Source organism: Mustela nigripes, chromosome 6 (assembly GCF_022355385.1).
Source record: "Mustela nigripes isolate SB6536 chromosome 6, MUSNIG.SB6536, whole genome shotgun sequence".
In the NCBI taxonomy this organism is placed as follows: Eukaryota; Metazoa; Chordata; class Mammalia; order Carnivora; family Mustelidae; genus Mustela; species Mustela nigripes.
The window spans coordinates 183,345-210,800 of record NC_081562.1 but is presented as its reverse complement, the minus strand read 5'-3'; the positions used below and the strand labels follow the sequence as shown (position 1 = coordinate 210,800).

At 41.4% G+C, this 27,456-nt stretch overlaps 1 protein-coding gene across 1 annotated transcript; it reads right to left on the bottom strand.

Moving 5' to 3' along the window:
- Positions 1-189: 189 nt before the first annotated feature.
- SYCE3 (synaptonemal complex central element protein 3) lies at positions 190-18,413 on the bottom strand. The gene is made up of 2 exons (XM_059404567.1): positions 18,305-18,413; positions 190-367 (listed from the first exon to the last, which is right to left on the bottom strand). The coding sequence occupies exons 1-2, from the start codon at positions 18,411-18,413 to the stop codon at positions 210-212; spliced, it is 267 nt and encodes an 88-aa protein (XP_059260550.1). The 3' UTR covers positions 190-209.
- Between the last annotated feature and the right edge of the window lie 9,043 nt (positions 18,414-27,456).

Here is a 27,456-nt window from a genome sequence, read left to right as displayed (position 1 = left end):
CATTTTTTGTTCACAAGGTTTGATATGCTGCTGGGTAGGACAGAAAGGGGTCCTCAGGGTGTTCTTAAAAATAAGTTTATTGAGAAACAAGTACGGTTCACACAGCTGTCTATTCTGGTCGCTGTTCCTCTGCCAGCAGAGAAGGCTCGGCGCCTCAGGGGCTTCTCCGTGGCGGCGAGGGCAGCGTGGGGCCGCGGCGGGCGAGGGGCCTACTGTTTATGCTTGGTCTCAGTGAGCAGCTCCTGCCAGTTCTTCTCCATCTCCTCCTTGCAGTTGAGGAAGGCGTCCTCCAGCCGGCGCATGGACTCTGCCAGCGAGGGGTTGGTGCGCATCACCACCATGTCGTAGGCCATCCACGTGGCTTGCACTGCAACAACGAGATGGGCCCTGATCAGGCCACAGAGTGGGGCTGGGCTCTGGAGGGCCCCGGGGAGGGCCCTGTGCCTCCGACCGCTCTACGCATCCCAGGGCCTAGATCCTGCTGTTCCCCGGAGAGGAAACCGGTAGGCTATGTGTTATAGGGTTCATAAAAACCCCTATTACAACTTCTCCCTACACAGGACAGTGCTACAACCTCCCTGACCTCACACGGGTCTTAACTTCTGGATGCACCAGCCCATGGCATTAAGGCTAGAGGCCAGTCTGATGTAAAATATTAGGAAAAATTAGAGCAAACAGAAGTCCTTCCCCATCTGTGGCTCATAACTCGTGGTTGCAGGGTGAGCCCTGAGGAGTCTGAAGGCCTATCGAAGCTCAGGAGGGGAGACAGCGCTCCCTCCAGCAAGGTCCTGAGCCTCATGTTACCTTATGTATAGTGGCCTGGGATGCTGGCCCACCTCTACCTCGGTACCTCTGTGCTTTCGTTAGGGCCAGTCCACAGAAGAGACAGGCAGAATGAATAATAATAATCGCGCTTGAGTATCTACACGTGACCAAGGTCAGCAGCACAGCAGGCTTGATGTTTTACAGAAAGTAATATCTGTTTGGTTAGGGAAAAACTGTCAGAAAGGCTATGTGCAGTATCTCAACAGATAGAGGGGATATAGCTATACAGTTCGCACAGGAATTCTTGAACTTTTGGGTACATGAGAGTCACTTGGGACACCTGTTGAAATGTAGGTCACTGGCCCCTCCCATAACTCAAAGGCTCTTTTTTTTCTTTTTTTAAGATTTTATTTATTTGACTGTGAGAGAGACTGAGACAGAAAGGAACACAGGCAGGGGCAGAGGGAGAGGGAGAAACAGACTCCCCACAGAGCAAGGAGCCTGATTTGGAGCTCGATCCCAGGATGCCGAAATCATGACCTAACCACTGAGTCACCCAGGCGCCCCTCAAAGAGGTTCTTATTTAGCAGGTTGGGAATGGTGCCCAGAACCTGTATCTTAATAAGCGGACCACCCTTGCAGACCACCTGAGTAGCAGGTGGAGCATGTTCCTGGGCGTCAGAGCCGTCGGCTTCTGGGCTCGCCACTTGCTACCTGTGTGACCAGGAACAAGTGACTTAAATGTACGAACCTCATCTGTAAAGGACAGATGATGTCCTAATCTTGCTGCTTGCTACGAAGATTAAATGGATGACATAGGCAATTTGCCTAGAACATATTAGGGTGTTCAAGACAGGAGAAACTCTTACTATAAAATAAATAATTGGTAAGAAATAAAAATTCAGGAGAAAAAAAGAGCTTGCAAAAGCGAGTCTCATGTAGTCCACACGGCAGCTAGAATTGTAGCTCTCAGTATCCTAAGGCCAAAGTAGAGGAAACATATTCAGGTTTAAGACTCTGGCCAAAAATAAAAGCAAACCCATTAAGACTTTTATCCTATGAAAAATTTCTCTCACTTTTATCCTATGAAAAATTTTCTGATAGGTATATTTTTTGAGAAGTATGTAATATATTTTATTTTTTAAAAGATTTTATTTATTTTATTGTAATATATTTAATTTTTTAAAAGGTTATTTATTTTTAGAGAGAGAGGGGGTGGGAGGGGCAGAGGAAGAGAGAGAGAGAGAATCTCAAGCAGACTCTATACTGAGTTCAGAGCCCGATTTGGGGGCTCAGGCTCCCAGGACCCTGAGATCCAAAATCAAGACTCGGCTGCCTGACCGCCTGAGTCACCCAGGCGCCCTGATGGCATCCATACTTTAAATACAACAAGTTTCGTCTGTGGCTACAGTTGTAGGTAATCACTGGCCAAAGAGAGCTGTTGGCACAGTGCCAAAGCACAGTTCAGAGAAGGCAAGTCGGTGAGACACCAAAACACCGCATCGAGAGCGAAACCCTGTTTGATTTGATCCAGGGAAGAAAATTCAGAATGCAGAGAATAGGAAGGACCCATGATTGTAAGAAAATCCTGCAGAAATATGTGTTTCCTGAGTTTTTAATCCATTCCGTATTTATTGAGCACTTCTGTGTGGGCGTTTTGCTCTGGCAGCCCCGCGATTTAGCGGCGAACACACCTGCTGTCATTAAGTGTCTACCCCAGCCGCTGTGGGAGGGGACAGAGGAAAGACACAAGACAAACTACAGGCTGTGAAGGCAGCAAGCTGCATGTGTTGTGGCAGAGAAACGGGGCAGGAGGAATCTGACTTTAAAGCAGGTGATAAGGGCAGGAGCTCTCTCTGAGATTTTGGTAAGGTCTGCGCAGCAGTAAAACTAAGGTCATCATCTCTGGAAAAGCCTGAGCAGCAGGTACTCTAAGAAGCCAAATGGGGCTCACCCCAAACACTGATAACCTTCTGGGTAGGGTTAAAGCCCTCGCATGGATATTAAGGAGAAATGGTGAAGATGTACACGTAGATGCAGGGTTCAGTAACGGATGTAGATAGAGCGCTCCAAACACCTGCTGTAGGCGCGGGGCGGACATCACTTAGGGCGCTCGGAGGTGAATCTGCTGTGTGGGCCTGGAAGGTAGAGACGGAGGACAGGGAGTAAAGGAATGGCGACAAGAGGGCCGGCTAAGCCCTGTGATGACGGGACGGAGATGCGCCTGGATTTTACAGCCACACACAAATTCCCACCTTCGGCAAAACAGACCAATCAACATTTTAAAATGTAAGTGGTGACATTCTGCTTCCCAGTCTCAGGCCCTAAATGGTCTTATGGATGAATTCTACCAAACTTTGAAAGAAGAGTTAATTCTTTTTTTTTTTTTTTAAGATTGTATTTATTTACTTGTGTATGAGAGAGCGTGCACAAGCAGCAGGCAGAGGAGGAAGCAGGCTCCCCACTGAGCAGGGAGCCCAAATGCGGGACTCAATCCCGGACCTTGGCAGAGGCTTAACTGACTGAGCCACCCAGGAATCCCAGAAGAGTTAATAATACAAGTGAGTCCAGAAATTAGGAAAAGAAGACCGATCATCTCGTTGTATGGGTATAGAAGCTTCCTACTTATAGGAAATTTGACAAAAGAGATCAGCAAAAATAAAAACACGATTTTCCCTCAGGGGGTTTGTTCTAAAATCAAAGATCATATGAAGAAATTATAGGTCTATTTCACATCAATATAGATATAAAACTCTAAATATGATATAGGCTAATCAAATCTAACAGTGAGTTAAAATAGTATTTATGATCAAGTAGAGTTTGTAAAAGAAATTCAAGGATGACTGAGTATCAGAAAACGAATCAGTGTAATTAAGCACTTTAATAAAAAGGGGGAATCAAGGGAATATCTCAATTAAAGCCCAAAAAAGCAGTTAACAAAGTTTAATACCTATTTATGATTTAAAAAAACCCCAAATCCTAACAAATTGGAAATAGAATGAGATACCCTTAATTCACTAAAAGCCTACAATGAACGATATACTTAAGGCAGAAACTCTGTGTGTACTCCCTTTAAAACTGGGATCAGACAAGGGTACTTCTGACAATGTCACTGGTATAGGAGATGCTGGCAAATGGAGTAAAGAATCTGGAGAGAATCAAGAGGTGTAAGGATTGGATGGTAAGAGATAAAAGTATCAGTATCTGGGGGCGCCTGGGAGGCTTAGTCAGTTAAGCAACTGACTCTTGATTTCAGCTCATGATCTCAGGGTTGTGAGATGGGGCCCCATGATGAAGACAAAGGGATCAACTCTCAGTGGGGAGTCAGTTTGAGGTTCTCTCTCCCTCTGCCCCCCACTTGTGCACTCTCAAAACAAACAAAAAACAAACTATCAGTATTTGTGAATTATAAAAATGTATGTGAGCAAATAAAGATCCAATAGCTAAGTCAATGCCTTATCAGATATCAAGATATTCTATAAAGTCATATGTGTGTGTGTGTGTGTGTGTGTATCACACACACAATTTTATTTATTTATTTGAGAGAGAAAGAGCCTACACAAGCAGGGAGGGGGCAGAGAGAGAGGGAGAAGCAGACTCCCCACTGAGCAGGGATTCCCAAAGCAGAACTCGATCCCAGGACCCTGAGATCGTGGCCTGAGCTGAAGGCAGATGCTTAACTCACTGAGCCACCCAAGAGCCACCCGTGACTTTAAGGTCATGTTTTTAAAAATAGTGGGGTATAGGGGCGCCTGAGTAGCTCATCATTAAGTATCTACCTTCGGCTCAGGTCATGATCCTGGGATTGAGGCTCACATCAGGCTTTCTGCTCAGTGGGGGGCCTGCTTCTCCCTCTCCCACTGCCTGTTTGTGCTCTCTGTCAAATGAATAAATAAAATCTTAAAAAAAAAATAGTGCAAAGAGACCAAAGGAAGAAAAGAGACCAAAGGAAGAAAAATAGTAAGTTCAGAGATAGATCTAAGTATATACGCAAATTTAGTAGAATGATAAAAGTAAAACCAAAATCAATGAACAAAAGACAGTTACTACAGGTGAATTAAAGATACACATACAGGGGCGCCTGGGTGGCTCAGTGGGTTAAGCCTCTGCCTTCGGCTCAGGTCATGATCTCAGGGTCCTGAAATCGAGCCCCACATCGGGTTCTCTACTCAGTAGGGAGCCTGCTTCCTCCTCTCTCTCTGCCTGTCCTCTCTGCCTACTTGTGATCTCTCTCTGTCGAATGAGTAAATAAAATCTTTTAAAAAAGATATAAATATAAAAATTAAAATAACATCCGTGAATCAAAATTTAGCAGAACATCTGTGATCTTGGGACTTCTTAAAACCTCCAAACCAGGGACGCCTGGGTGGCTCAGTTGGTTGGACGACTGTTTTCAGCTCAGGTCATGATCCTGGAGTCCCAGGATCGAGTCCCGCATCGGGCTCCCAGCTTCACAGGGAGTCTGCTTCTCCCTCTGACCTTCTCCTTGCTCATGTTCTCTCTCACCTCCTCTCTCTCAAATAAATAAATAAAATCTTTGAAAAAAAAAAAAAAACCTCCAAACCATAAGGCAAAATATTGGTGAGTCTTTCTGTCAAGAATTTTTTTCAACTAAGGACAACATGGAAAAGTTTTCAAAAAATGATAGAAGAAATTTATAATCCTTAAGGATGATAATGGGTTAATATCTATAATACATAAGAAACATTTCTAATTAATAAGACAGAAAATCGAATACTTAAAAAAAAAAAAAACTCTGGAAAACAACAAGTGTTGGTGAGGATGTGGAGAAATTGGAGCCCTTGTGAGCTGCTGGTGGGGATGTAAGGTGGTGCGTCATGTGTAAAACAGTCTGACATCCCCCCTAGGAAGCCAGGCAAAGAATTACCATGCGCCCTAGCAATTCCGCTTCTAGGTAATATTCCAAACAATGGGGAGCAGGTTCTCAAACAAATAACTTGTATACACGTGTTAATAGTAGCACTATTCACAAGAGCTAAAAGGTGGACACAACAAATATCAATCAAATGATGAATGAATAAATAAAATATGATATATCTGTACAGCGAGATTATTATTCAGCCATAGGAAGGAATAAAATACTAATATATTCTATAGTATGGATAAACTTTGAAAATACTATGCTAAGTTAAAGAAGCCAGAAACAAATTGTATTTACATATTATATGATTTATTTATATAAAATATCCAGAATGGATAAATCCAGAGGGACCGGAAACAGATTGCTGGTTGCAAGGGGTTGGGGATAGAGACCACGGAGATGACTGCCTAGGGGTCCAAAGTGTCTTTTTTGAATGATGCACATATTTTGAACTAGATAGAGTTGGTGGCTATGGGACATTGTGAATGTGTTAAATTCCCCTAAATATATACTTAAAAATGGTAAATTACATGGTGTATGAATTTCACCTAAATTTTTAAATTTAAATTTAAGATGTAGGTACTGTGATTATCTTTATTTTTCAGAAGTAGAAACAGAGAGGCAGAGAGGTTAAGTAGCTGCTAAAGTCACACAGGTAAAAAGTGGCACAGGCAGGATTTTACCCAAGTAACCAAGCGCCAGTGTCCGTGATTTTTCTTTTTTTAAAATTATTCTTTTACATTTTATTCCAATAACATTATAGTTCTGCCCTTCACATTCAGGTTAGTTAGTTCTTTGGTTATTTATTTATTTAAGAGTTTGTTTATTTATTTGAGAGAGAGAGTGGGAGGAAGAGGGAGAAAGAATTTGAAGCAGACTCCCTGCTGAGTGTGGCGTGGGGCTCAGTCCCATGACTGTGAGACCATGACCTGAGCCAAGAGTTGGACACTTAACTGACTGAGCCACCTGGGAGCCCTAGTTGGTTATTTATTTATTTACTTATTTAAAGATTTTATTTATTTATTTGACAGACAGAGATCACAAGTAGGCAGAGAGGCAGGCAGAGAGAGAGGGGGAAGCAGGCTTGCCGCTGAGCAGAGAGCCCGATGCAGGGCTCGATCCCAGGACCCTGAGATCATGACCTGAGTTGAAGGCAGATGCTTAACTGACTGAGCCCTTCAGCTGCCCCTGATTTTTAAGTAAGCCCTTATTTTTAAGTAAGCTCTATGCACAATATAGGGCTTGAACTCATGACCCTCCAATCAAGGGTCATTTGCTCTACTAACTGAGCCAGCCAGGCACCCCTCCAGTGTCCATATGTTTAACTACCTACAGTATACTGCTTCTTATGGTCCATAAGAAGAAATCCAAAAGACTAACGACCATATGAAGAAAGTCTGGAACTCTACTCAAATAGATCTTCATAATACAGATGAGTTTAAAAAAGAAGGTACAGGTTGGAGATATAATGCAATATAGTTTACACTACTTAAAATACATGCATAAAAACAAAATTACAAAATTTACAAAAATACACAGAAAGGGAATAAGCAAAAAAAAAAAAACAAAAAACAAAAAAAGAAATGGAAATAAAAGAATGTAAAAAGAAATAAGAAGATTGTTCTATGGACCAGTGATGATGACACATTGTGAACTCGAAGTGAGCCAAACTCCCTGCCAGAGAACCATTAAGAAAAACAAATCAACAAAACCAGAATCATCAGAAAACAGCAAATGAAGGACCCACTATGACAGAGAGGGGATGACTATCAATCACGAACTGAAAACATTTTTTTCCTCCCTGTGCCATGCAAGGAGGTACCAAGGGAAGCAATCTCATCCCAATACCTACTTCACTGTTAGCAAGAAGATGTCAAGAAGCTTAAGACACAAGGTTTCTTAAAATGCATAAAAAGTCGGGGCGCCTGGGTGGCTTAGTCAGTTAAGCATCTGCTTTTGGCTCAGGTCATGATCCCAGGATCCTGGGACTGAGTCCCCGCTGGGCTCCTTGCTCAATGGGGAAGCCTGCTTTTCCCTCTGCCTGTCGTTACCTGCCTGTGCTCTGGCTCCCTCTCTGAGAAATAAATAAATAAAATCTTTAAAAAATGCATTAAAAAGTTAAGGAGCTAAGAAAAATTCATTCATTTAGAAAAATATCTATTAAGCCCCTGGCATGGGTCAGTACCTGTTTTAAGTTTGGGGGACAGACCAATGAGAAGACCTGTCAAAGGTCTTGTCCTCATGATCATTACCTAATAAACTACACTAAGTAAACTTATAGAGTATGTTAAAAAGGAAATAAATACTAAGAAGAAACATGAATCAGTGAAGGAGGCTGAGAGTGTAAAAAATGATTGTAATTTCAAGAAAGGCACTTAGGAAACACTTCATTGAGAAAGCGACATTTAAATTACCTTTGGATGAAGTTCTTGATGTTAATATAGCTCAATTTATCAATCTTTTATTCTGTGTTTAGCATTTTGCCTCTTGTTTAGGAAATTCTACCCCACTCCCAAGTCACAAGATACTCTCCCCTATTTTCTTCCCAAGTTTTATACTTATTTTTGACACTTAAGTTCTCATCATGCTGAAGCTATTATGTGTATATGTGGGTAGGGATCCTTTTAAAATTTTTATTCTTTATGGATAACCAATTTCCCCAGCTTAATTATTAAATAGTTCCTTCTTTTCCTCCACTGATCTGCCATTTCACCTCTGTTATATATAAAAATTCTTGGGCACCTGGGTGGCTCAGTTGGTTAAGCATCTGCCTTTGGCTCAGGTCATGAGATCGAGTCCGGCATCGGGCTCTTTGCTCAGCAGGGAGTCTGCTTCTCCCTCTCCCTCTGCTGCTTGCACTCTGTCAAATAAATAAAATAAAATAAATAAAATTCTTGTGTGTGTGTGAATTTGTGTATGTATGTGTGTTATGTGTGTGTACATCTGTGTATGTGTGACTGTGTGTGTGTGTGTGTCTGTTTCTGGGCTCTCTGTTGTATTCTGTTACTCAACTTGTCTATTCCTAAGTCAAAATGACACTGTCTTAACTATACAGTTTTAATACATACGTATGTGTGTGTGTGTATATAAAAAATATATATGATATAATAAAGATTTTTAAAGATTTTATTTTTTTATTTGAGACTGACAGAGAGAGAGCGACCACAAAGAAGGGGAGAGGAAGAAGCAGACTTCCCGCTGAGCGGGGAGCCCGACTCGGGGTTTGATCCCATGACTCTGAGATCATGATGATCTGAGCCAAAGGCAGATGGCTAACCGACTGAGCCACCCAGGGGTCCCTTAACTATATACTTTTATAATAAATCTTGCTAATGGTAGGATAAACTCCATCCTTCTCTTCCTCAGAAATATCAGCTATTTTTGGCTTATAAGTCTCTCATAAATGTTTTAGAATAAACTTGTCAAGTTCCATGAAAAACCCTAGAAGGATTTTCACTAAAACTACTTTAAAGTCTAGGATGAAATCTGGGGAGAACAGTCACATTTATTGCTTTAAATCTTTCTGCTAACAAATGTTGCTAAAGCTCCATTTATTTGATCTTTAGTATCCATGTTAGTCAAGTTTGATCATTTTCTGCATAAAGGCCTTGTACATTCCTTCTTAAATTTCTTCCAGGGGAATTCATAGATGTGTGTGTGCACATGCCTGTGTGTGTGTGTGTGTGTGTGTGTGTGTTACTGTTATAAATTCCTTTAAAAAAATGTGGGGTGCCTGGATGGCTCAGTGGGTTGAGCATCTGCCTTTGGCTCCGGTCATGATCTCAGGGTCGTGGGATTGAGCTCCGATTTGGGCTCCCTGCTCAGGGGGAGCCTGCTTCCCCCTCTCTCTGCTGCCTACTTGTGATCTCTCTCTCTGTCAAATAAATAAATAAAATCTTTTTAAAAAATGTGCTCTCATTCTTTGTTTTTGGTATGTGAAAATGCAATTAACTTTTGTATACCGATTTATCTGCAGCTACCTTGCTAAGCTTTATTATTTCCAATAATGTATGCTTTAGATGCTCTCCGTAAATGTGGTTGTCAGCCTCCAACTTGACTACAGTAGTAGCCCTATTTCCCCCTCATTATTGAAAGATAATATTGCTAGATGCATAATTCTGGGTCAATAGTGTTTTTATGACATTTAGATATTATTCCACTAACTTGTAGTTTTCATAATTATTGATGAAAATTCCACTCCAGTTGTCATTCCTTTTCGTTTTCTTTCTCTCTGCTTTCTTGTAGTTTTTCTCTTTGTTTTTGGTGTTTTGAAGTTTTGCAATTACATGTCTAGATATAGATGTCACTTTATTTTGTTTCTGATGTGTTTTGTTTCTTGGATCTGTGATTTCATTATTCATCCTTTCTGGAAAATTCAAAGACCTTATATTATTGACTATTGTTATTGTTCCATTGTCTCTAATGTCTTTTTTCCCCAAGATTTCAAGTAGATATGTGTCAGACCTTCTTCAGCTATATCATAAGTGTCTTCATCTCTTCATACTTTTACTTTCTTTATCCCTTTTTGATGCATTATTCTCCAATTGATTTTCTCTTCAACTCTTGTTGATTTCTTTTTTATCTTACAATTTTACTTTTCCTTTTGAGAGGCTCCATTTGTTTTTTCAATCTGTCTATTCTTTTTTTTTTTTTTAAGATTTTATTTATTTTATTTGACAGACAGAGATCACAAGTAGGCAGAGAGGCAGGCAGAGAGAGAGAGGAGGAAGCAGGCTCCCCAATGAGCAGAGAGCCCGATGCGGGGCTCGATCCCAGGACCCTGAGATCATGACCTGGGCTGAAGGCAGAGGCTTTAACCCAGGTGCCCCTCAATCTGTCTATTCTTGAATTTCTTTCATGCTCACCTTAGTACTTGGCATCTGTTACCTCTTCAGCCCTTTTATACGTAGCTATTTATACTCTGCATCTGACACCGTCTACAGACCGTGCAGATCTAAATATGTTGGCTCTTGTTTCTGTGGACTTTCACTCATAGTGGCTTATCATTTCACATATTTGGAAGGCAGCTATGCTCATGGCTATACCACCAACACTGTATTTGGTAATATTTATCTGTGAGGTTATTGCTGAAGTAGCTCCCAGTCTCCTGCACACTGCTATATAGTCTCTCAAAAACATGTATCTCTTCATGTCACTCCCCTGCTTAGCTTTCTCCAGTATTCCCCTGTCGACTAAAGAATGACTGCTTAGTGTGGTACACAAAGTTGTTCATGATCTGACCCCAAATGACTGACTGAGATTTATTCTCTACCACTTTCACTTGTAGTTTATTCTTCAGTAGTTGAAATTTATTTTTTTCAAAGATTTTATTTATTTATCAGACAGAGATCACAAGCAGGCAGAGGCAGGCAGAGAGAGGGGGGAAGTGGGCTCTCGATCCCAGGACACTGAGATCATAACCTGAGCCGAAGGCAGAGGCTTAACCCACTGAGCCACCCAGGTGCCTCCAAAGTAATTGCTTTTTAGTTATTTTTCTTCCTTCCATGGCCATCAACTTTAGGAATAGGGACCTCATAACAATACTGCTGCAGGGATGTTCACTGGGAAAAGGGAAATAATCAGACCTTTTGGGGATTACTAGACGCTGGCTCTGTAATTGATACTAATTGATACTAATTGAGACTAATTGATACTAATTCCCGGAGACCCAGAATATCTCACTACCAGTCAGTACAGTGATCTACCACTCAGAATAGGGGCTTAAGGAGGTCATGTTGTCAACGGAGTTCTAGCTTGGGTCTTACAGTGGGCTCAATGGGTCTCTGAACACACTTTGTGAAAATTTTCCCATTTCCAATATACCTAATGGAAATAGATCACTCGGCAGCTGGGAGAATCCCTACATTTATTCCCTGACCCATGGAGTGAGGGCTCTATGGTAGGAAGACCAAGTGGAAACCACTAGAACTGCCTCTACCTATGAAAGCCGGAAATCAAAAACAACACTGCATTCCTGGCCGGATGGTACAAATTGGTGCCACCAGTAAGGATTTGAAAATCGCAGGGGGTCAATCTCTCCACATTCCCATTCGATTTGCTGATTTGGCCTGTGTAGAAGACAAACCTTAGAGAACAACAGTGGATTACTGTACACTCAGTCAGATGGTGGGTCTACTTCAGCTGCTTTCTAGATGAGGTTTTGTTGCCTGAGCAAACTAATGCATCCCCTGATATCTGATACACAGCTCTTGATCTCACGAATGCTTCTTCTCTGTACTTATCAGTAAAGACCGCCAGAAGCAGTTTGTTTTCTATGGACAAGGTCCACAACACATCTTCACTACCCTAACTCAGGTGTATCAACTCTCCAGCTTGATGCCATAGTGGAGTGGGCAGGGACTTTCAATGCTGTTCTTTCCCCAGGACATCAGGCTGGTCCATTACACTGATGCTATAAGGCTGACTGGACCCACTGAGCAAAAGAGGCCTAACACAGGAATATATACTGCGTGAGTCCATTTATATGAAACTCTAGGCAATTATATCAGTGATTGCCTGGTGCTGGGGAAGGAGGAGTGGGAATTGACTGGGGAAGGGCAGAAGAAAAACTTCTAGAGTGATAGAAATATTTTGTATTTTGATAGTTATGTTGGTGTATACATTTGGCAAAACTCAGCAAACTGCAGACTTAAAATATGCTTATTTTATTGTTTGTAAGTTATACCTAAATAAAGGTGACTTAAAAATAACAAGAACACAATTTATCAATCCTATGGGTTGTATGAAAATATCTAAAGATAAATCCACAGCCCCAAATGTTTTCATGACTTAAAAAGGAATAAAAGTGAATGAACAAAGCATTCCATGTAAAGGTTTAATAAAACAATAATAAGAATATTAGGGAAGACAGAAGGAAAGAGCCCAGAAACCCTATTAGGCTCACATATGGAGAAATAAACACATATTGAGATGCTTTCCTGGCCCAAATGCCCTTCTCTGAGAGTTTGTCTTCATCCACAGGGGTGAGCTTTACCTTCCATGCTATCCACCCATGTGGCTTAGGCAAACCTGGCTATGAACGATGTACACTACTGCATATGCAAACTTGTCGGCATTTAATAGCGATAGATTGGATGTATACATAGCATCTTGGAAAGAGCTGACATACATAGTTCTGAATGAAAAAAACAAAACAAAACAAACAGCACGAGACATATAACACAATACTATTTACAGAAATTTAAAATAAATTTATAAAATAGCAACATATATTTCATAAGAACACACATACACAAAATATATGTCTGTGGCAGAGAGGAAAGAGAGTGGCTATGGGAATAAGGCAAGAAAAATAAACTAGAGGGGTCCTTCACGGGCCAATTATCACAACGTATCATGAACTGAGGGTATGATAAAATCAATTTTCTACATCTGAGATTGAAAATGAACAATTTTTTCTACAACAGCACAATCAGGGACTAGAGGAACAGTCTCAAGGAACCAAAATGGAAAATAACAAAGTAATACGAGAGATTATAGAGATGGTAATGAAGATTAACACAAAAAGAGATGTACAATGGATAGTTGGAATTTCTGAAGAAGTAAACCAAAGAAATAGTATACAAAGTATACTTTGTCATGTTTCTTTAAAAAAAATACTAAAGGGGCACCTGAGTGGCTCAGTCAGTTAAGTGTCCAACTCTTGATTTCAGCTCAGGTCATGTTCTCAGGGTGGTGAAATCTAGCCCGGCATCCGGCTCTGCACTGGGCATGGAGCAAGCTTATGATTCTCTCTCTCCCTCTCCCTCTGCCCCCTATCCCCACTTGTGTGTGCATGTTCTCTCTCCCTCTTAAAAAAAAATAGCAGAAGTCTACTGCTCTAGAGGTCTAATGTATCCCACAAAAAGTGTTAGAGAATATTAACACCAATCTCATGTTAGTGAAGTATAGAACTTCCAGAATAAAGAATCTTAGAGGCAGAAAAAGTAAGTCACTTTCAAGAGGAGACACATGGGCAGGGCTCACACAGAGCCACTAAATGCTGAAAACATCTTTTAAGTTGTAAAGAAAATAATCACCTAGCCAAATTACCATCCAGTTATAAATGTAGACGTATTTTTTTAATTTTTTAAAAGATTTTATTCATTCATTTGAGAGAGAGAGGGAGAGAGAGAGAGAGAAACAGAGAGGGCACATGAAGGGGGAGAGGCAGAGGGAGAGGGAGAAGCAGACTCCCCAGTGAGCTGGGAGCCCGACATGGGGCTCAATCCTAGGACCTGTAAATCATGACCTGAGCCAACAGCAGATGCCCAACCATTTGAGCTACCCAGGTTCCCCTTGAATTTTATTTTTAAGTAATCCCACACCCAACATGGGGCTTGACCCTACAACCCCAAGATCAAGAATCACATACTCTATCAACTGAGCCAGTCAGGTGCCCCCACCTTTATAAATTCAAGGAACATATCCATAGCTATAGTTTCTAGGTTAAATATTTGAACTATGGAATACAGGATGTGTAAATCTCAACAACTGTAGGATTTATGTGAACAGAATGTAAATGTTGTAAATATCATTAATAATATAAATGTTATTTGTAGTTGATAATGAACACATACAGTATAATGAATGACAGTTTTGCCTTAGTTTCTTCATCCATAAAATAGGGATAGTAAGAGTCCCTATAGCTCATAAAACTGTTGTGAGGATTAAATGAACTATTTCACGTAAAGTGCTTAGAACAGCATCTAGCATTTAATAAATACTGAATAAATGTTGCTTATTAGTATTATTAGATCCTGAACAAGGATAAATGAAATACCTGAAGAAATAACCTGAATTTCCTTAATGTTTTCCCACAAACCTTCTTAATTTGGAACAATCTTACAGAAGCGAATGTATTTTTTATGGTGTTTAAAGATGGGATCAGGGGGCGCCTGGGTGGCTCAGTGGGTTAAAGCCTCTGCTTTCGGCTCGGGTCATGGTCTCAGGGTCCTGGGATCGAGCCCCACGTCGGGCTCGCTGCTCGGCAGGGAGCCTGCTTCCTCCTCTCTCTCTGCCTGCCTCTCTGCCTGCTTGTGATCTGTCTGTCAAATAAATAAATAAAATCTTTAAAAAAAAAGATGGGATCAGGAGGGTGACAAAGCCTAAGAGAAACAAACTGGGGTTGCTGGGGGGAGGGAGTGTGTGGAGAGGGTGGTGGGGGTGTGGTCATTGGGGAGGGTGTGGGCTATGGTGAGCACTGTGAAATGTATAAGCCTGATGATTCACAGGCCTGTACCCCTGGGGCAAATAGTACATTATATGTTAATTAAAAAAGAAAATAAAAATACTAAAAAGCTAAAAAAAAGTATATATTTAAGGTGTTCAATGTGATGACTTGATGTACTTACACATTGGGACATGTTTTTAAAAGTTCTTTTTTTAAAAAAAATATTTATTTATTTATTTGACAGAGAGATAGATCACAAATAGGCAGAGTGGCAGGCAGAGAGAAGGAGAAAGAGGCTCCCTACTGAGCAGAGAGCCCGATGCGGGGCTTGATCCCAGCACCCTGGGACCATGACCTGAGCTGAAGGCAGAGGCTCAACCCTCTGAGCCACCCGGGCACCCCAAAAGTTCTTATTTTTAATGTCATTAAGTTACTAATCTTTTCCTTATATTATTAGTGTGTTTTGTGTACTTTTTAAGAAATCTTTTTCTGACATAAAGATATTTGCTTACATTGAAAAAAAATTATTTGTTTAGAATGAAGAATTTCGGGGCGCCTGGATGGCTCAGTGGGTTAAAGCCCCTCGGCCTTCGGCTCAGGTCACGGTCCCAGGGTCCTGAGATCGAGCCCTGTGCAGGGCTCCCTGCTGCTCCCTCTGCCCCTCCTACCTGCCTGTACTCTCTCTCCAATAAATAAACACTTCTTAAAAAAGTGAAGAATTTCTTCAGTTTCACTTCAATTTAAATTCTTAAGTAAAATTAAGGTGAATACCCTATTTTAAAAGTAGCTTATATAGTATGATTCTATTTTAATGAAAGCATATCTTTTTAAAAAAAAAAGATTCCTCCATGCATCAATCCATTGATCCATCATTCTATTTTTGCACAGAGACTTGCCATAAGGTTCACCAACATTAATAGTTAATTCTGGGTGACTGAGTTTTGTTGATTTTCTTTTCTTTTTTTTTTTTTTAAAGATTTTATTTATTTATTTGACAGACAGAGATCACAAGTAGGCAGAGAGGCAGGCAGAGAGAGAGAAGGGAGCAGGACCCCCACTGAGCAGAGAGCCCGATGCGGGACTCGATCCCAGGACCCTGAGATCATGACCTGAGCCGAAGGCAGTGGCTTAACCCACTGAGCCACCCAGGGACCCATGATTTTATTTTTTCTATTGTTCCAGCTTTTATTTATTTTTGAGAGAGAGGGAGAATCTTAAGCAGGTTCCATGTGATGTGGGGATTTATCTCACATGACCCTGGGATCATGACCTGAGCCAAAATGAAGAGTCGGTTGCTTGACTGACTGAACCACCCAGGTGGCCCCCATTTTAGCTTTTAGTTTTGCAAACTTCCTGAATGATCTTTCCTCTAGTCTTCCTTCTCCAAACCATTCTTCTTCAGTTACCAGAGGTATCTTTCTTTCTTTTCTTTTCTTTTCTTTTTTTTTTAAGATTTATTTATTTATCTGAGAGAGAGGAGAGAGAGTGAGCAAGGGAGGGGCAGAAGGAGAGCGAGAAACTCAAGCAGACTCCTCACTGAGCGAGGACACCAACATGGGGCTCAACCTGACAACTCCGGGATCAGACCCGAGCTGACACCGAGAGGCAGAAGCTTTAGCTGCACCACCCAGGCACCCCCAGGGATGTCTTTCCAAAACAAAGTTTCTTCCTTGAGATCCCAAATGGCTTCCTATTACCTAGATAAGAAAGGTCAAACTCTTTAGCTTGGCACGGAGACCCTTCTTACCTTTACAGCCTCTTCTTTCTTTGGTCTGTGATCCTGTGAGTCCCATGCGCTAATCTCATTCCTTGACTACACCTGGCTTTCCTTCACTGGCACCCAGCCTAGGCTATCTCTTCTATAGGCTTCCTTCTCCTGTCTGCCTCCAACACCCCTGGCTCATCTGTCCAATCTCAATTCCTTCCCGAATGCTCTGTTCAAAGCCTCACTTGCCTCCCCAGTCAGCCTCTCTTTTTTTGTTCCCTCTGTAGCCCTTGGTATATACCATTATCAGCATCTTCCAGATTATAGTTTTAATATAAAATTGAAATGTGTTTTGGGCACCTGGGTGGCTCAGTGGGTTAAGCCTCTGCCTTCGGCTCAGGTCATGATCTCAGGGTCCTGGGATCGAGTCCCGCATCGGGCTCTCTGCTCAGCAGGGAGCCTGCTTCCTCCTCTCTCTCTGCCTGCCTCTCTGCCTGCTTGTGATCTCTGTCTGTCAGATAAATAAATAAATAAAATCTTTAAAAAAAATGGAAATGTGTTTTAATTTACATATTTAAATTATAATTAGCCATCTTGATGTCTGTTTCCAGCCCCCTACCTACTTATTCTAATGAAGGAGCATCTCTATTTGGCATCTCTATTCAACTTTATTTACTTATTTATTTATTTGAGAGAGAGAGCATAAGCAGGGCAGGGGCAGAGGAAGCCGGAGAAGCAGACTCCCCATCGCAGGGAGTCTGATGCAGGGCTTGATCCCAGGACCCCTGGATCACAACCCAAACCAAAGGCAGCCACTTAACCAACCGAACCCCCCAGGTGCTCTGGATTATAGAACTTTCTAAAAAGGTGTTTTAAAAATATAAAAAGCTTTCAAGTACATAGACCAAAAAATGCAAACATTTTAAAGTAGGAACTTTCTAAAGCCCATTGTAATAAATGGAGATTATTTGCAAACTAATAACATCCTTAAAAACAGGTTGTTTCTCATTTGAGTGGAGTATGCATACTTTCTAAAATTTGTTTTATATTAGTATTTTCTTTAATATAATTTAGGCTTACAAATTAGAGAATTATACATATTCTGGATTAGAACGAAATAAAGAGATTATAATGGGGGGTGGCCAGCTCAGTTTGTGGAACATATGACTTGATCTCGGGGTTACGAGTTGAAGCCTCACATTGGTTGTAAGATTACTTAAAAGTAAAATTTTTGAAAAAGTAATTATAATGGTATCACTACCGTGGCTGTTTATCACTTAACGGAAACATATTGAATAACAGACTAACATTCTTTTCCCAAAACGGAGAAATTTGTTCAACTCCACTGCTGCTTTATTCCACGGAACTAAGTGAACCTCCCATTTCAGCACCTCATCTGTCTTAGCACTATTACTCTGAGTTCTGTGTTTAAACAACTCATAGAAAGTAAGTTCTAATTCTGTTCACAGGTGTTATATTGTTTGTCATTTGCTAAGTATTTGAGCTTGGGTCTGGTACTGTGCCCAGTTACAAAAAAGAAATCACCGTTTCTGCCCTCAGAAGAGTCCAGTCGCAGAGATAGGATACAGACACACATAAAGTAATCAGAAAACACTGCGAGGCGATCTTTGGTGGTAGGGTCCAACTCTGTGGTAGAGTAGTTACAACATGGCGTAGAAGCTGAGCGGTGCTCAGGGAAGACCTTGTTAAGGCAGCTGATTTGAGCTCAGAAGTGTAGGAAGAATTTGACCTACTGGAAATAAGGGGGGAAACAACCTACCTGAGATTTTCTCCATCTCTTCCAGTAGCTTTTCCAAGTCTTTATTCAGGTCTGACAGCATTTTCAGCATGTTGTCATAGTTTCTTTCTCCAGGGTCAGAATCAGCCATCTAAGAAAGAAGACGCAGTGAGAGAGATATCAGGGTTTCGATTTCTCACGCCTGGAAAGGCCAAACCAGAAATCTGAGGTCATCTTTAATTTCTCCTTGTCTTACTATCCTGACATAAGGGGTCACTGAAACTCACCCATTTTATTTGCTCATGGAATATTTACTCATCTGTGGGTCAAGAAGGCCCAGTGCTTGGGAGTAGTCAGTGAACGCTACCTTTGTGGAACTTGTAGTCTTGCCCAGCTCTTTAAAGACTTTATCCTCCCTCTCTCCAAGGCTGCAACTTTACTTGAGGTCCATTCTTTTATCCACCATTGAATAGATTGACTGAGCATCTACTATGTGCCAGACATCTACTACGGCTGTGTAGATACTGTGGTATATTTGTGGGTCCAGACAGATAAAACCCATGCTCTCACTGAACTTCCATTCTAGGGGGAGACACAAATAATAAACAACAGAATGGTAAAGATACCTTCAGTTTGTGGTCACTGCACAAAGAAAACAAAACAGCATGGTTTAATAAAGAGGACCTTTCACGGGGAGGGGTGCTTTAGCTTGTCAAGTCAGCCAAGTCCTTTCTAATGAAGCAGTATTTGAACTGACACTTCAGTGGTAAGCATTTTAAAGATTTTATTTCATTTTACTTATTTGAGAGAGAGCATGAGCAGAGAAAGGGGCAGAGGGACAAGCAGACTCCCCACTGAGCAGGGGGCTTAATGTGGGGCTCAATTCAGGACCCTGAGATCATCATTTGAACTCAAGGCAGATGCTCAACTAACTGAGCCACCCAGGTGCCCCTGACACTTGAATCATAAAAAGAGCTAAGGGAAGACAGAAAGAATGGGTCGAGAACAGCTGGGAGTGGTCTTCATGTGTTTCAAAGCATGGAAAGAAAGTACAGCATGGAGTTCAGGAGCAAAGTGGTATAAGGTGAGATCAGTTCAGTAGGCAAGAATTTTGGTTTTGAGTATGAGGAAAAGCTATTGGAAATTGAGAGCAGGAGATCATGCTTTAAGAGAATGACTTCAGCTGCCATGTGGAAGATGGAGTGCTATAGAAGGCTGAGAGGAGGTAAGAGTGGGAGAACCAGTTAGTTAAGAGAGCACTAGAATGGTCTAGAGGTGGAAGTAGCTTTGGTTTAGGGTGGTAAGTAATGATATCAATGGTGAAAAGTGGAAGGGTTCAGGCTGTATTTTAGAAGATGAGCCAAAAGGATTTGGAAAGGGATCTGATATGTCTATGTTTGCAAGGGTAAGTGGTGGGAAGAGAAAAATCAAAATGACTCCTAATTTTGATGAGAACAACTTAATACATGGTGGTGTTATTAACTGAAGTGGGGAAGACTAAGAGAACATATTAGAAGGGAAATGAAATGCTCTATTTTTTTAAAGTTTTATTTATATAAGTAGTCTCCACGCAACATGGGGCTTGAACTCACAACCCTGAGAGTAAGAGTCACGAGCTCCACCGACTGAGCCAGCCAGGTGCCCCCCCAAATTCTCTATTTTGAGAATGTTAATGAGAGATGCCTTTTAGACCTGTGAGTAGAGATTCAAATAGCCAGATGAATATATATAGGTCTGGAATTCAGGAGAAAGGTTGGAGCTAAAAATACAAAGTTTGGAACTAATGGTGCACGCTATCTTCACCTTTCACTTGGACAATTTTCATAAACTCCTAACTTCCTGCTTCTGGCTTCATCTTGTCAAATCCGTTTTCCAGTTCACCTCCTGAATGACCTTGTATAACATGCAAATCTAACCATGTCACTCTGTTAACAACCCTTCAATAGCTCGCATTTTCTTTCAGGATAAAACATAATCTCTTACTACATATGTAAGATCCTTAATAACCTAGCTCCTGACTCTTCCCATTCTCATCCAGTTCTGGGTTGTGACCAAGGAACTGAAGAAAGCCTTAAGAGATCTCAAATTAAAATCTGTAAGAGTTGTGTATTTCCATGAGACATGATTAGAAAAGATCCATGAAAAAACATAAAACTTTGTAAAGTTAAAAAAATTTACAGTTTTCTTATAAAAGAGCTAAAGAAATTCAAAATGGATTAAAATCATTCTATCATGTAGATGGTTACAAAATCTGTGCAAAAGCAAAGTAGATAATGACACACTTCATATCTAAGTTGTGTGGCCACTTGCTCAATTCATTAATTTATATGCTACCTGTTATATTCTTTTACCCACACATTCAACACGTATTTATTGAGCACTATTTTAGACTCTGAGAATACAGCGGTGAACAAAACAGGTTAAAATTCCTGATTTCATGAATTTATATTCTAGTGGTGAGAGAAGAATATGAACAAGATTAATAAGTGAAATAAATATAAGGAGGGGACAGGTACCAAGGAAAAAAGTCAACCAGAGATGGAGGGGGGAACAGTATGTGTGAAGGGGGGGCTGTAATTTCAATAAGTGTACGGCCTTGTTACGATGAGCACAGGGTGTTGAATGGAAGTGTTGAATCACTATATTATACACCTGAAACTAACATTATGCTATATGTCAACTACTAGAATTTAAATAAAAACTTAAAAAAAAAAAAGAAAGGAGCAAAGAGTTGGAGAAAAAAGAAAGAGAGAGGCAAACCAAGAAACAGACTCTTAGGGAACAAACTGACAGTTGCCAGCGGGAGGTGGGTGAGGGGACCGGTTGAACAGGTGATATCAAGGAGCGCACTTGTCATGAGCGCTGAGTCTTGATTGAAAGTGTTGAATCACTATATTGAACATCTGAAACTAACATTATACTGTATGTTAACTAAATGGAATTTAAAGAAAAACTTAGAAATAAATAAGTAAGTGTGCACTGAAGTGATTTTGACCAGAGACTTGCAGGAAGTGAGAGAAGGGGCCATACAGATACCTGGGAAAAGTGTATCCCAGGCAGAGGAAAGAGTAAGAACAGAGCCCCCGAGCTTGGAGTTAGCTGGGTGAGCTGGAGGAAGAGCAACAAAGGCTATAGTTGGTTCAGAGAGAGGGAAGGGGAGAGTAGCAGAAAATGAAGTAAAAATGTGGGGGAGTAGAAGTATGGTGGACCCTGAGGCCACCAAAGAGACTCTTTTTCTTTGGGTGAGATGGGAGTCTGGGGGGGTGATAATCTGATTGACATTTTAATAAATCACTAGGTTGAGAGTAGCTTCTCTGGACCCAGGTGGAAGCAGGGAGACTAGAAGCCCACTAGAATAATGCAGGTGAGAGATAATAACAGCTTGGATTAGCACAGAAATGATGTAAGTAACATGAAGAGGATAACTCAGGGTACGTTTTGAGGGCAGGGCCAACAAGATTTGCTTAGTCAGTGTGGAGTTAGAGGCGACACGAAGATTTTTGGCTGACAACCAGAAATGGAGACACCGTTAACTGAGATGAGGGAAAACGAGAAGACGCTGGGTTGTGCGGGAAAGAAAGAACTCAGTTTTGAACATGCTAAGATGGGTGATGGGTATTGAGGAGGGCATGTGCTGTGATGAGCACTGGGTGTTATACTTAGTGAATGAATACTGAACACTATATCAAAAACTAGTTAAGCATTATACAGTGGCTAACCGAATATAACCAAAAGAAAAAGATATCTATGAGGCATCCAAGTGGGGATGCTGAGTAGGCAACTGGATAAATGAATTCAGGACAGAGTAGGCTAAAGACAGAAATTTAGGAGTCATCAGCATACAGATGCTATCTGACACGAGGCTGGGTGAGATCAAGGGAGATAATACAAACGGAGAAGGGGTCCATCAAGTTTGGGGAGATGCGAAGGAACCAGCCAAGGAGACTGAGGAAGAGAGGCCAGAGAGGTAGAAGGGAAGCAAGTCTGGACTCCTAAGTCAAGTCCAGACTCTCAGAGAGTCACTGGACCCCAGCTAATGTCCTCTGATGACATAACATCTCAACAAGCTGAGAAGACAACTCTAGAGAGTACAAAAGAAAGGAACCCCCAAAACTGTATGTGATAAAATAGGTGTTTCCTTAGTGGGTGAATAGCTTATAATGCTGAGAAGGTAAGGAATTAAGGAAGAGCATAAAAAAGAATTTCTGTGGCGCCTGGGTGGCTCAGTGGGTTAAGCCTCTGCCTTCAGCTCAGGTCTTGATCTCAGGGTCCTGGGATCGAGCCCCGCATCGGGCTCTCCGCTCAGCGGGGGGCCTGCTTCCCTTCCTCTCTCTTTCTGCCCGTCTCTCTGCCTACTTATGATCTCTCTCTGTCAAATAAATAAATAAAATCTTAAAAAAAAAAAAAAGAATTTCTAGGGTGCCTGGTGGCTCAGTCGGTTAAGCCTCTGCCTTCAGCTCAGGTCATGATCCCAGGGTCTGGCGATTGAGCCCCGCATCAGGCTCCCTGCTCAGAGGGGAGTCTGCTTCCTCCTCTCTACTTGTCCTCTCTCTCAGGTAAATAAAGATCTTTAAAAAGTAAAATTCCTGTGAATATTTGGTAGTTTATGCATTTCTATGTTTAAAAGAATTTGGCTTGTTAGAGTCAATAGGTCAGTTCCGTTGTTCTGGTTTAAAATGTGAAATTGATTATGGGTTATAATTTTATATATTTTTAAAGTTTTTATTTATTTGAGAAAGAGAGAGCACACAACTGGGGGGTGGGGGATTAGAGCAGAGGGAGAAGGATACTCCCCGCTGAGCAGGGAGCCCAACATGGGCACAATTCCAGGACCCTGAAATCATGACCCAAGCCGAAGATAGGTGCTCAACTGACTGAACCACCAAGGTGCCCCTGATTATGGGTTACAATTTTAAGTCAAAATCTGTTTAACTTTACAAAGAGGCTTAGAACATTTAGGAGAACCTGAAGTTCACCATATTTATAAGTTTCACTTATGATACTTATAAGAATTATTTAAGTGGGAAGGTTTGTTGTTAAGACAGCTGAGGGTACTTGCAAGACTCTATAGTGCTCTTCCTGCCTCAATGATGGATTGTCCACACAGAAATCAGGGCCACAATGTCAAAGTAGTCTGCAATACTAAGCCCCCACATGGAGAGCTCCTTTTCTGGAGTCTCCCAGACCTGTGATGGACCTTACGAGAATGGGAATTAAACTTTTGTTAAACCAAACACACAGACACACAGACACACAGACACACAGACACACACACGAGTTTAAGTTTGTAAATGGAACAAAAACATAATGTTTTTACTATTTAAATTTGCTAGACTTAGAATAAGATTGAGTTTAGAATGAGGGTGCCTGTGTGGCTCAGTGGGTTAAGCCTCTGCCTTCGGCTCAGGTCATGATCTCAGGGTCCTGGGATTGAGCCCTGCATCAGGCTCTCTGCTCGGTGGGGAGCCTGCTTCCCCCACTCTCTCTGTCTCCCTCTCTGCCTACTTGTGATCTCCCTGTCAAATAAATAAAAAAATACCTTGAAAAAAAAAAAGAGTTTAGAATGAGATAATTATTTAGAATAAGTAATCCAATAATGTAATAAACTAAAAATAATCTAATAATCTAAATCTAGTGATTTAGAGCATAAACTTAATTGCTCAAGAAAAACTGGATTTTTAATATTACTTATGTTAATAAAATAACATTACTTTTTAAAACCAAAGTAAACAATCAAATGCTCTTTCCTCTGTCTAAATAATGCCTTTAAAGTTACCGGAGCTCATATTTATCAATATCTAGCCATGTCCTCATATTTACTCTAAGCTTCAGTCATATCCAATATTTGGTAAATTGGGGTATCTACCATATGCCAACTAAGGACTACAGAAAAAAGGGATTAAAAAATAAACAGGTACTCAGTGCTGTAAACAAAGAAATAAGTCTGGCAAAAAGAAACCTGTTGTAAAGCAGGGTTCTTTGAAGAGCAATAGCCATTCATCCAGATGTCCTTGCTCGGTTTCAAATCAAAGCCTTCATATATAAAATGGCCCCTATAGCCAAGACATTGAGAACTCTGCAAACAGGTTCTCTCTTAACCTCCATGTGTGTACACATATTATTCTACTGCCTGAAATACCCTTCCCTCACGCTCTCTTGTTTTTAAAGACTCCGCTCAAGCGTCACGTCTAAGCGTCACGTCTAGAAGGCTTTCCTCACATTTCCCATCCTCAGCTCTGAAGGTGGCATCTCTTTTACATTTCAACAGCTTCCGCACCTCTTCCAGCCAGACACTGTTCTAAGCATTTACACCTTTAGAGGAATCCTAAAAAGTACGTACTATTATTGTTCTAATTTACAGATGAGGAAAACAGGGCTCAGAGAAATGACCAAAGTTGCCCCAGGTCAGACAGCAAAGACACAGATCTAAGAACTGGGCCCTGAGAATCTGGCTCCAGTCTGTGCGCTCACACATTACACTCCTGGTATGCAATAAATTCTTGATAAACATGTGAGTGAACGGAACTAACAAGGTGTAGTAAGCAACTAAAGAACAACTTGTGTGTACCCTGAAATTCCAGGATAGAAGGCAGGCTCTGCCATGTATCGGCTGTGAAAGGCTGGCAAGGTCCCCTATCTCCTTAAGTCTCAGCTTCCTCTTCTGTAAAATGGAAATAATAGCTCCTTTGCAGGTGATTGTGAAGACACACACAGCTGCGGGGATGGCAGACACCCACATTCACCAAATGAAATAGTTGGCAGGACTCCATGTGTAACACCAGGTATAGACAGAGTAGTTGCTCAGAAAATATTTTATGTTAAGGAGGTGAGAAAGAGATGTGAAGTGATTAACATAAAAGCTAACGTGTATTTCATGCTTAGTATGTGTCAGGAACCGTGTAAATTCTCAATGAGCACTGGCTGATTTCACAACCATGGAACAAAGTAAGTGCTATTACTCTCCCTGTTGTGCAGATAGGGAAACTGAGGATTGTGGAAGGATCTAAGCGAAGTCACACAGCCAAGCAGCCGCAGAGCCAGGCTGGAGCACAGTCCTGATTCTAGAGGCAGAGCTCCTTAGCACGCCATCTTCTCACGGCTGCCTCAGACAATACTGGTCGGCTTTGAGCCTGACTGTCGGGAGGGATGTAACAAAGGGGGTGGAGGGGTGGAGCGAAGAGGCTAACAGAGAGCTCAGCTTGGGGCAGCTTGAGTATGTGGTGCCCGTCCAGGCAAAGCTAGCCAACAGCTGAAATCCAGGGTTAGAGCCCTAGAGAGAGGGTAAACTGAAAATAGAGATTTGACGGTGTTTAAATTATGGGAAAAGATGAAATCATTCACAGTGACTGTGTAAAAGAAGAGAAAATGGACTTGGAAGAAGCTCTTAAATATCAGCCATTAAAAGCAGAAGAAAATGAGCCCATAAAAGACACTGATAAAAAGAAAGTAGAGAATTGGGGAGTATGTAGTTGAGACCAACAGAAAAGAGGAGGGAGGGGCCAGTTAATTCATTTAGTCAACAAATATTTATTGAACATCAGGCACTGTTTTGGGTGCTAGGAGTATACTAGCGAACAAAAAATAATATTTGCCCTTGTAGAGTTTACATTCTAGTGAAGGGAGATAGGCAATAAACACATAAATAAATAAATATAGAAAATATAGAAATATACATAAATATATTATATATTTATATATAATATTATATATAATATATATTATTTATATATAATACATAAATATATAAATTTATATAAATATAGAAAATTTGAGTTGGTGATAGAAAAGAAAAAAAAGGTAGGTTACAAAATAATGGAGTGTCAAGAACTACTCCATCTATGGTGAACTATGGAAATCCCCTTTGAGAAAGTGAGTCTTCAAATAGACTCAAGAAAGTGAGCATGTGAGCCCTGTGGGTACCTCAGGGAAGAATTCTATGCCGAGGAAACAGGGATGAAGAAACCTTCAGGCTAACTGTGCTTGAGAAGGACAAGAAGGCTAGAAGTGCTGGAGAGGAACGAAGGAGGGCAGGATGTTAGGCGAGGAGGATGAGGAGCTGGGGAGGATACTGCAGTTTCTACAAGACTTTGACTTTAATTCTGAGTGAGCGGAGATATTAGAGAAATCGGAGGGAGTGACACGATTTGAATTATGAATTAAAAGGATTTCTCTGGGAGCGTCTGACTCTTGGTTTCAGCTCAGGTCATGATCTCCGGGTCGTGTGTGGGGTCAAGCCCTGGGTCCACGCTGGGTGTGGGCCTGCTTATGATTCTCTCTCCCTGTGCCCACCAGCCCCGCTTACACACATGTGCTCACCGTCTCTCTCTAAAACAAACAAATATGTCAAACGATCACTCTGGCTGCAATGCTGAGAGCAGATTGGGATGGGGACGGTGAAGCAGAGAGGAGGCTGTGGCAGAACTCCAGGTAAGGGATGACAGGGCTTGGACTAGAGTGTTAGAGAAGTGGCAGTAGTGGGAAGTGACCGGATTCTGAATATGCTGGAAACATGGAGCCAACAGTATGTGCTGACATCCAAGTAGAAATATGTATCTGTAGTGTTGTGAAAAGCCTGGCTGAATATCTGTATTGAGTCACTGGGGTACAGATGACACTTAAGGCCATGGGACTAGCTGAGGTCTTCTGGGCAGTGAGGGTGGATGGAAAGGAGATTGGAGCTCTCCAGATTGGGAATCTGGGAAGAAGAGGAACCAGCAAAGGAGACTAAAAAGCAGCAGCAGGTCTTGGAAGTCAAGTGAAGAAAGTAAACAAAGAGTGATCAATTGTGTCTCACATAAAGTAGCATAAGGAAAAAAGTGACCGTGGATTCGACAATCTGAAGGTCACTGGCAAACTTGACAGAAGCTGTATTCATGGGGCAGCAGGGACAAAAGCCTGACCGCAATATGTTTACAGAGAAGGGAAGTAAGTAAAACTTGTGTGTTCTGGTTCAAAGAGAAGCAAAGAAAGGGCCAGCAGCTGGAATGTAATGTGGAGTTACAGGTATCTTTTGTTTTTAAGTTGGGAGAAGTTACAAGAGGCCCAGTGCATTTAAGACCTTTTATTTGGGGCGCCTGGGTGGCTCAGTGGGTTAAGCCGCTGCCTTCGGCTCAGGTCATGATCTCAGAGTCCTGGGATCGAGTCCCGCATCGGGCTCTCTGCTCAGCGGAGAGCCTGCTTCCCTCTCTCTCTCT